At 37.5% G+C, this 11,216-nt stretch overlaps 1 protein-coding gene across 7 annotated transcripts in view; it reads right to left on the bottom strand.

The window, feature by feature from the left end:
• Positions 1 to 11,216, bottom strand: part of ANKRD12 (ankyrin repeat domain 12) — a 67,446-nt gene that overhangs the window by 2,080 nt on the left and 54,150 nt on the right. For 4 of the 7 annotated variants that reach the window (XR_008464681.1, XM_054190007.1, XM_054190012.1 and 1 more), the window contains 3 exons: positions 4,821 to 4,919; positions 3,041 to 3,184; positions 247 to 342 (listed from right to left, as the gene is read on the bottom strand). Coding sequence is in view for 6 of the 7 variants with exons in the window: in XM_054190007.1 (XP_054045982.1) it covers positions 247 to 342; positions 3,041 to 3,184; positions 4,821 to 4,919 (339 nt within the window). In the remaining variant the exon portion in view is untranslated. Of the gene's footprint in view, positions 1 to 246; positions 343 to 1,280; positions 1,433 to 2,625; positions 2,717 to 3,040; positions 3,185 to 4,820; positions 4,920 to 11,216 lie in introns of those variants that run through there. The other 3 variants (XM_054190010.1, XM_054190008.1, XM_054190009.1) reach the window with 3 other exon arrangements.

The raw sequence follows: 11,216 nt of genomic DNA, 5'->3' as shown, positions 1-11,216 counted from the left end.
CTAGGAGCCTCTCTGGTGGTAGTAAGTGCTTTCCCCACTATATATTTGGAATTTGCAGATTATTCCATTAAGCTATATAGCAGCAATGGTTAGTTTTTATACTGCTAGATCCTCCTTTATGTTGCCCTTAGAACCTCTACAATAGCCTATAATATTGCATACAAATCCACTATTCATTCATCTCATCTTTGTAGTGACATTAGAGTTTTGGGTTTTTATTTAAAGTGGAAAGACAAAGAAGCGTACCTTTAATTTGTCAAACTTATCATCAACGTCCTGCAACCATGACATAAACTGTCTTGCATTAAATCGATCCCTCACTGATGTTTTGCTGTCATCAGTCTGAAGAAAAAAAAAAAAAAAAAGAGTATTCACAAACTGTAAGTTATTTGATTCAGTGTTAAACATACTTCATACTTGAAAACATAAAACCTACTTTGTGGGACCTTCATAAACAATGCTTTAGATGGAAAATTAAACTCTGAATCAAAGTATCAAGGTATATATGAGCATATATGTTGACCGCCACTTTTCACTGTGAGCCAGGTGCTTGCTAAAAATGGGTATTTTTTCAGATTCCCTCAAGCTATTTACCATACTCTATTTTTGAAATTAGAGTAGGAGGCTTAAAGATTTATGCCTTAAAGTCTTAATCACTACAAGGCAGATCCTTCCACAAAATTGCTATCTCTTTGTTGTCTTTAAAATTCAGTAACAAATTAAATTATCATCCCCTCGGGAAAAGCAAAAACATTAATAAAGGAAAACTTAAGCAGCCTGACTTAACCAGCTACACAAGTATTCAAAAGCAATAACAAAAAAAAATATTTTTACCATCAAAATCCTCAAAAGGAGATTAAAAAAAAAAAAGCGTGCAGACATGTTTTAACGTCCTGCTCGATGAAATAATTATTTTTTTTAAAAAACACTATTTACTAAGAATCTGGAATGCCACATCTGCCCATCATGAGAAACTAGATACTCTACGAGTAGTCCTAAATGATGCCAATTTAACATTTAGATAATAATCAAATAGAACAAAATGCTGTTACATTAGAAAAAAAAATAGACAAGACATTGTAGGAATTTGTACACTGTAGCAATGGGCAAGACCAGGAATAAAACTTGCAAAGGCTGTAATCTCTAGAAAACAGCTGAGATTTCAGATATCAAGGACAGCTGAACAGGTTGGTTCTAGAAAGAGCCCTCGACAACACTGATCTTGTAACCCTGAACTGTAGGCATTTAGGCGAGCTGTGACCAGCTAACAGCCTGTTCACCAGAAACTGAGCCCTTTTCCTCTCCCATCTTTGTTTTGGCCCATATGACGGCAAAGTACAGTTCTCAAGGTCTGCCCAACATGTGCAGCTGTAAAGGCAAGCCTCCAAAGACTTAGAAATCCCATAAAAGCAGTTCTGAGGTGGTCATTTTCCTGCAAAATAAACCAGATCTTTGCTTACTAATCTTTCCCAGCTATTTGTTCAAATGCAAAAGAAATTAATCAGAAATGTTTCTTCATTGTAGAACAAAATTAAGAGTTACTAGTGGGGTAACAGGGAAGTGGCAGAATGCATTACTTGAGAATGCTTTCTTGTGCATCTACATTCTTCCCATGAAGCAAATTTAAATGAAAGCATCAAGTTGGTAGTTTAAAACATTGTTTTCCATTATAATAAAAATATATTTAATAATTTGCTGAACATTATGTGCAGTGTTATAATTTTCTAAGTAAAATTACCGTAGACTGAAACACAAAGCTGTTGAGGTAGTGAGGGGGAAGGAGAGGCATTTTACTACTACTGTTGTTATTATGTAGATGGTCAAAAAAGCTGCAGTACTTGGCGGGGGGGGACAGAACAGACAAAACCAACTTCTCCCCCAGTAAAGATTCCTCTTGTTTCAAACAATTCAAATATAGAATCAACTTATTTTAAATTAATGGTAAAATGTAAACTATAAAAATGCAGTTATACGCATATAACTCAGATGTATCTCATTTCTAAAAAGCTCAGGGCCTCTTAATTGGGGCAGAAAAAAAGCAACGGACATTCTGAACTTCAGAACTAGCAATGATGATATCTGGACTGTTAACAAAAGAGAAAAAAAAAAATCTCATTTTTGCCTTATCAATTAGATTTACTAAGGAAATGATGATTTAAAAATTTGTCAGTACAAAGCTTAAAATGGGAGAACAATACAGTCTCCATAAAACTACTGTCTCCTGCTGAATCACCTCATTGTGCGTAGCTCTCGTTCTTGAAAGGTGGGGAAAAAAAAATAATGTAGTTACAGAGTGAGGAAACACTGGAAGCTATAATAATTCTATAAGGGGCTCCAGGACTAAAGTAGAATTCCACATATGTTGGTAATGTAGGTGTTTCATTTTAAAATGCCCAACATCCAATGCATCCACACTTTTATTACATCCGTAACATCAAATTTCTTTCTTGCATTATGTGCCCCTCACAGTCACTGAAATGGGTTCTGAATGCTGTTTCCATTTTTGTTAGTTAGCAGACCTGTTCACAAAATACCGACACCAGGAAATTATATTCTCTTAGAGATACAGCTGCAGCAAACCTCTAAGTGGTAGTCCATAAAAGGTATGCCAATTATAAAGCGTACCGTTCATTTTAGGTTTTAATCAGGAACTAAAACCCAACGTTGAACATGGAAATAACATGGCACGTGTCAATAATATGGAGTTTGAGGTGATCTTGAAAAAAAAAAAAAAAAAGAAATTTCATCTGGTAGTGTTCAACATTTCACTGTTAGTCATCTGTTTTTCATGTAACTGTTCTAATGACTGCCTTGTAGAGAGGAAGAAGTACTATGTGAATGTCTCCACAAAACATTTCCAAATTTCACAAACCAATCTCACCACTTCACGTGCTACTGCACTCTGATTCTCTGGACTAGTGACAAAAATGATCTTATAGTCTGATAATTTTTCTTGTTGTTTAAGCTGCGTTTGTAAGCTTCCAAAATACGTTCTGACTGAAATTTGTTTTAATAAAAATACTGAAATACATCTCTTTACCTGAGCATCCAGAGGCACATTATAAACCTCAGCATCCAGCAGAACAGTGCAGGCACTGAATGGTAGTGTTTGATTAGCTAGCGTTCTTGCTGCTCGATAATGAACACGTAGAACTTCTTGTTCATTAGAAACAATAAGCTTTTCCTAATTGAATAAGATATCAACATATAAATACACATTTGGTAAATTAAGCATTTCAGTTTGATTCATAAAAATGTCTATTCATTTAAACATTTTTTTTTAGGGCTTACACTTTTGAAGAGTGTGAGAAATGGGCTGGAGGAAGGAGGAGCGGTTGTTCATCTAATCAAACCCAAAATTTCAATTTAATGATGCAAAGAGTGTTCCCTGAATGTCAGAACTGAGAACATCATCTCCCCTACCACCACGGTTGGCTGAATGTCACGCCCAGATTTTCCACTTAGCGGTAGTAAGGAAAGTTCTAGTTAATGAAGAAGGTGAAAGGTATGAGGAGCATAGGGTTGGGATATAGATTTGTGAGTCTCAACTATATTAAGATTTTTGTCACCTGCTTGTCATGCCAGGCACAGTGGCCAAGCAAACTGAATCAGAAATATAATTTGCAGGATAATTTAAATATTTATTTTTTTTTCTTTAAACAACATACAGATACTCCATAAATCCATAGCTGGACAAAGATTCCTTCCGGAACTGAGACAAGAAAAATAGCTCACTTGGCCAAACTTGACTTACAGTTGCATAAAGTGGGTTTGATTTGAAGAACAGTCTGTTTGAACAAAAAACCTGAAAATATGCATATTTTTAAGACCTAAAAGAATGTATTTGTGTGTTTACCGCTCTGGAACATAATGGCTCCAAGTTTTATCAAAAGAAAAGAAGGTGGATTATAAAAAGCTTGGAAAACAGGAAAAGGAGCATCTTTTCTTTGGTTACAACTGATTTATTTTCAGTCAGAACCTAAACCATGTTTACATTCCATATGCTTGTTATTTTATACCTAGTTTTACATTGAAATACTGAATTCAAGTGAAACCCCTCCCTCAACTGGTTTGTTAAGTCACAGTGAAATGAACTTAATCAAAAAACTACCACATTGGGTTTTAATGATCCAGTTGCTTGTACAACGGCGTGGAAACCCTTGAGATACATTCTACATGAGAAAAGGGCCCTGCCTGCATCTACAAGCAATCTGGCTCACAATACTGACAAGGCACCTAAATTTAGGCTGCCAAGGAAAAAGGCTGGGGCAACGTAGAAATAAAGAATACTCTTAAACCAGGAATATTTTCTCCATTTCTGTGTTCAAATTCAGTGAAGCCTATAGATGTAGTTGTAACTACGGTTAGGCAGGTTTTTGGGGCAGTTTTTGCAAGCAGAACATTGCAAATAATGTTTTCATCTTAGAGCCACATATGTCTTCTACCAATACAGAATCTACTCTTCCTTCAGTTCTTTTAACTCAGTCAATTTGGTTCTGAAGTGTACAACCATTATTAGCTTTCAAAATTAGTCTGCAGCTTTCTTCCTACTCCCTACTGCCCCTAGGAAAAATGCGGGCCACATCTTAGAGCAATTAACAGGAAAAAGCTGCTATCTTACTGACTTAAGTATTCTGCTAACAGTTGTCCAAAACCATTTTTTTGTATTTACAAGTTTCTCCAATTCATAAAATTTGGACAGACGGCAGATTACTTATAAAGCATTGTTAAATTGAGCAAAATATAGTCTATCCATTGAAATAGAAAAATCTCTAAAGCTTAAAGTTGGTAAATAAAAAAATAAATTATTTTAGTCTCACCCTTTCAATACTGTGCTGCAAACGTAGTTTCATCCTTACAACCTCCTGTTGTTTAAATAGCTCCTTAAGTGGGTCCGACAGTGAGGGAGGTGGCGTAATCTGTGGAAAAAGTTTTATAAATAGTACAGTGAATATGCATTTAACATACGTTTAACATGGCCTGTATGATTTGAGCATTTATTTTAAAAAAACATAATCAAGGTATTTTTTTAGGGAAAATACTACAGTTCTGTACATTGCATTAATTATGTGACTTCAATCCATTTGCAATAAAAGGTTTAAAGGATTCTTCACCATACAGTTAATAAACCCGACGGAAATGGCACTTCAAACTGTTTAGTGCTTTTAAACAGTCATTGTCAGCATGCCATAGCTGTTCTTTATAGAAGGGCTATACATTAGAAAATAGTAAAAATACAATTTGGTTTCAATTTCAAAGACTCTTTAAAGCACAACTGTTCATTCTGAGAAGTTAAAAACTGCCCAGCCAAATACAAAAGCAAGGTAAGAAAAATATTGTTGAAAAAATAAGTCACTCAATATATCTATACAGTGTCACTGGCATTTTATATGGCACAAAAGATAACCAACCATATTCCTAATCTTACAATCATGCAGAACACAGGCAAGTGCACTAGAGCCCCAGGCAGTAGCTTGGAAAAGTGTTTCCTCCTGTCAGTTATTCAAATAAGTTTTTTTAAGAGCTTATGCCTAAAAAAATTTAAAAAAATCAAATACACTGGAATGAGCTATCAACACTGTTCTTGATTGACTATACTCTGAACATTTTGCATTTTTAGCCAATTATAGTAGACAACTGGTATAACTATCCTGACTGAGCTGTATGACAAACACTGAAAAGGTACCTGGAGCCCTCGTGGCAACTGCAGAAATCAGATGTTTCTTGAGAAGTAGCTAATATACAACTTGGGAGTCTTAAGGCTCCACCCAGAGTTTACTTTTCTCTATGCAAGTTCTGGCTGACAGTTCAGCATGTTTTTTTAACAACTGCTAGATGTAAGAGCATTGATGTTGCTTTGGAAGGACTCATCAAAACTAAATGAAATATTGCTTCCTACCACTGATCCTCAGAAAGCACAGCTGAAATACATGCCTACAGGTATTATACCCTACCTTGTACCTAACATAAACACATAGACATAAATAATTCTATTCAGTAATATAGATCCTGCAACTGTCAAGAAAATAATAAATTCATTACGAAAATATGGACACACTGCATTACTAGCATCAACTGTGCACCTATACACTCCAGTAACAAAGCGATTTATCTACCAAAAGTTATTCGATTATTGGTTTCTTGGAAAATTATTTCAGGACAATTTTTCCCAAACTGGAAGGTGGCCAACGTCTTTGGAATTAAAGAACCTATGGAATAACTAGTTGCAGTGCATTCCTTAAGTTACTATTTGGTATAAAATGACATTCAACTCCGTCACATTTCAAACTACTAAACAAGATACACTTCTCTCAATGAAAATGGTTCAGCTCCCAAACCGGGGAATAATGTGTGGCATATGCCATTTTGTGTAAGTCACCAGTATTAAAAACAAACAAACAAAACAAAAAAAACAACACCCCAAACCACAAACACCTACTGGCATAATCTGTCTCAATCATAATAGATTTCAGCATGTTTAAATCCAGGCTGAGATATACAGCAGTCTAGTTTTGCCTGGAAACTGCATTCAGGACACAATACAACAGTGCTGTCATAGTCTTTCAATAACAAAAAAAAAAAAAAAGACAAGATGCTTGCAGTAACACTAAGCTTTTATTTAATTAATTTTACTAAGCCCTAAAAAGATCTCTCAAAAATCTCAGTGATTCTGTTAATAGAGAAGCATACATCATAAGAAGATAGATAAACAATCTGACTATAAATACTCTTTCAGTTTATGCAGCTAGGTCATCTGGAAATAAAAATGTCAGAGCTGGCGAGCATCCATATCACCTGAAAAATTTCAAATGTTCTTATAAAATGTAATTCCTTTAAATTTACAGACCATTTAATTTTGCAACAGAAATAGGAATCAACACCATAGGAAACAACTGGAAAGGACCTAATTACCTCGACAGCGAACTTGTGTGGGCTTTTATTGAAGGTATAAGAGAACTCTGCCTCTGCGCAGCTGCTATTACACCGCAGCTTTCATTAAAACTCTTTTTCAGATCCCGGAACGGCTTTACCGGGTGGCTGCTTTTCCACCTGAGAGCGGCGGGCGGGCGCCTCCCGGCCAGCAGGCGGCGCCCCAGCGCTGCGCAGGGGAGGGCGGGCGGGCGCGCCCCCCGCCGGCGGGAGGAGGCAGAGGGAGGTGCGGGGCAGGGCCGGGAGAAAATCCCCCCGGGTTCCCCGGGACGAGGAGCTCCCCGCGGCGGTAGCGGCGGCCTGCCGGATACGGCGGGACCCCCGGCTGCCCCCGGAGCCGTTCTGCGCCAGCCCCGAGCGCCAGCAGGACGGAGGGCCGCCTGCGCGGCGGCTGCAGGCTTTTGCGAGCCCGGAGATCACCACTGCCTCTGCGTAAATTTATAAACGCTTCACTCCCGTCAGCCCTATACTGTCTTCCGAAACATAAAGCTAAATACAGAACTGAATTTGTTTACATTAATTGATAAAATTATGAATTATTTCCTCTCTTGTTAGAAACAGGGGAGGAAAGCGCCTCGGATCCTTTGGAGTCTGCAGAAAGTTGTCTCGGCACCTGCTGGAAATCCCAGCTTGTGAACCAGCTCTGGATTGGGACAACAGAAATAAACTTCCTGGTCTCAAAGGAAACCGAAGTTAAAAGGTTTCAAGACAGGAACAGCCAGAGGAGCCTCTCGGATCTTCTAGCCAAAGAGACAGTTAGTAAAGAGACCACAAAACGTGTGCAGGGAAGATAGGAACATATATGTTGGACTTCCAAGGACAGAACATGAAACCAAATGCTACAGGGACAAGTTGACCTCGGTTTCTTGTGTAACTAAAATAAGTTAGCAAGCTAGTTTCTTAAGGGCCCCAGACTGCATACTGAAAAGAGGGAAACTACAGAGCCCTGCCTTCTCAAGCATTCTCTAATCCCCGTCTGACAAACTACCCAGAAAACCTAGACGGAACTCAGCCTTTCGCCTCTGCTCTGCGTCACTAGAAGGCAGCCATCTGAACAGACATACCATCTCCAACACATCAAAATCAATTAAGAAAGTTTCTTCCATGCTTTGCATCCTTCATAATAACTACAAGAACACCAGCTCATCAATCCGCATTTGTGCCCACTACAAGAAAGAGAACGCTTAAACTAACTCAGATTCACACATACACAAAATTTCTGCAATTATTTTAGCACATCCCTATCTCCCCTTGCCTGTGCCACCCAAATGGACTGGCCAGCTCTATTGTTATAATATTTCATGTATGTAGGAAGCCAGTTTCTGGTAGCACCACTAACATAAGCTTTTGCCACTTAAGTTTCTACGGCAATGCCAGAGAGACTGGACAAAATCCTTTTTATTAGAAACATGTCTGCTAGATAGCCATCACAAGCTGGAAATGAATCATTTTCCTATCTCTTCTAAGGAGGCAGTAGAGATAAAGATGACTGAACCCTGCATAACATACTGCTGTAGCAATCTGAAAGGCAACATAGCTAAGTACAATTTAAATTTGCTCTATTAGAAGATTCAGATTTGTTTCCTTCTGTTTTGAACTGACCTGATGTCGCCTATCTTATATTTTGTATTTGCATTGGTGAGAGGGAAGCCACAGCTCATACGTGACTATCCTTACAGCCTTAGGTGATACGGGTCATAAATTACAGTATATAAATAAGGCTGTGGAAATCAAACTTAAGCACACCATCTCCTGGTTCCCACCTACAGGATGTTTGAAGTTTATCAGATAAACTATAGTGCATCATTAAAATTCCAATGCAGAGAACAGTGTGTTACACAAACTATTCCGAGTCCCAGAGTGTCAGAGCTAAATATATTGTCTTCACGTAGCCCTTCACACAGTGATACCTAAAATACAGGAATAACTTAAGAAAGAGCATCTACTTTCATGTAGCCTATGTAAATTAATGAGGACATAATCAGGTTAACAGAGAATCACTGAAGAACCACCTAAGAAAAAATTTTAACAATACTATCCCAACAGAGAGGTCATTTTACAGTTGCATATCAACTTACACATTATATGCATAACAACATGTATGTGTTGTTAATATTCCACAACTGTAGAGAGACTAGGCATGGGCCTTATTTTCACATTGTTGGACAATGTGTGCAACGTATAAACAAACATTCATTTCCGAGCATGACATGATCTCTGGTTTAGCAATGCTCCTTTTGATGGTATTTGTAATGGCAACTCTTACGAATGTGACTTTCACTGGTGACAAACTAAATTGTATACACAAGCAAGCTCCGCAAAGAATTTAAATCTGAACTACTAATCATTTTTTAAATACTATCTTTTTTTTCTGGAAAGAAACATGAGAAATTTTATCAAAATTTGTATTTACACAAATGACGGTAATTAAACAAAGCATTCAGTTACCCTGTAGATGATTGTTTTTAGACAAACAAAACTAAGATGCCTAAAATATCTCCCTCTCTAGATTACAACTCATGCTGCTTTCTTACACTTTTACTCCTAATGGAAATAAACACCAATTTCCTAATAATTTATTTCAGCTTCTCAGCATTTTTTTTTCCTTCCCTTTTGCTCCTAGCGTGGAATAAACAGCTTCATCTGTTCTTTCTACAACTGTAGAAGATTAACAGTACTGTGAAAGCATATACAAAACAAGTAACAGTTTAAAACGTCATTATCACCAGAACATGCATGTGCGCAGAAGCGACTCAGAAATCCAAATGAGGTAAAAAAAATCAATAACTGTAATCCTTCAGGCATGTTTTCAGAGAGTTTATTGATGGTTGGGTTGTTGTTTTTTTTTCCCAACAAGTAATTAAAAGCTGTGAGAACAGGGAGTACACATTCATCTCTGATATTTACCAAAGGTAAGTTACCCAAGAATTTGCACTACCCAACTACCTGTATTTATTCTCACGAACTGCAGAGTCCCTATTATACACAGCAAAATGAAGTATGAGGCAATGCTTTAATACCAAGTTAATAATCCTCCCTTTCTTACAGTGTCTACACACATTGCCATTTATGACAGGGAAATGAATTCTACTGCCCAGGTAGAAGATGGGCTAGGGAAAAATACATGCTGTGCTTCTCCACTTTCCGCTTATCCCAAATTAAGCACTGAAGTGTGATGCCAAATCAGTAAGTTGTAGCTTAGAAACAGTATGTACTTGACTAGCAGCTGCTATAAAAAATAAAAATCTCTGCTTCTGGTGATAAATATATAATAGAAGCTGCAACCGAGAAAGATTCCTAGACTGGGGAAGGCTGACAGCCTGGTACATTGTAGCATAGCCTCCTATACATCCTAGTTCACTTACAAGCCAAATAAGATCCTAAGACTATAATTGATTAACTAATTTCAAAGAGCTGTGGTCACCATCAAACAAGAGAGAACTCACTTAACATTAGAGAATACATGTATTAATTCCCTTCAAATGACACAGGGGGGCATAGTGGAAAAGTAAGAGGAAACACCTTATACAGGGATTACGAAGTAAACAATTTTTAAATTTACTTTTATATATTAAATTTGTGTTCATTTCTTAATCAAAAGAATCTTTAAACTCTATTGGAAAGAGTTAAGGCAGCATCTCAAGTAAGGGCAAGTTATCTTAAATGAGTCAACATATAACTAGTCTGTTCAGAAATAAGGAGGCTGAAAACCGGGTGCTTGGCTTGTCGCATGTGAGACTTCATACACACAAAGAGTTCAGTTTAGTAGCATTTTTGCCATTCAAGGATTAAGATATTGTCCCCATTCCTCCTAAACTCAGATTCTTCCTTAACTTGACACATTTTAAGTAATGGGCATACAATCAAATACTACTAATTCTGAAATTAGCAAGCTACCATATGTCAGCCAAACAACTGCTTTAGGAAATCAAATTCGTGGTCTCGGCCTATTCCAGCTATTACGTATGTTAACGTAAACCATCCAACAAGTTATAATATGTTTTACCTCAGAACTAGAGCAATTTAAGTGGATCACATAATAACTGAAAAGATGCAAGAACCACTGTCTATTCCCAGGAGGAACAATACTTCAAAGTGGCTAGCAGAAAGCCCTCAAAGCAAAATGTTTGGGTCTCCCTTCTCTGCTCACACAGAACACAGTAAGAACAAAATCAGGTGTGCTGAGGGGCAAAGAAAAGAATTATGATTCCGGTGCTGTGATTACGCTGACATCAAAACAGAGACCAGCAGTGACCATGTTATTGTGAGACAGGAGGGGCACCTCC

The sequence above is a fragment of the Rissa tridactyla genome, chromosome 2, assembly GCF_028500815.1.
Source record: "Rissa tridactyla isolate bRisTri1 chromosome 2, bRisTri1.patW.cur.20221130, whole genome shotgun sequence".
NCBI classification, from domain to species: Eukaryota; Metazoa; Chordata; class Aves; order Charadriiformes; family Laridae; genus Rissa; species Rissa tridactyla.
The sequence above is the reverse complement of the archived record's forward strand: the minus strand, read 5'-3'. Positions and strand labels throughout refer to the sequence as shown.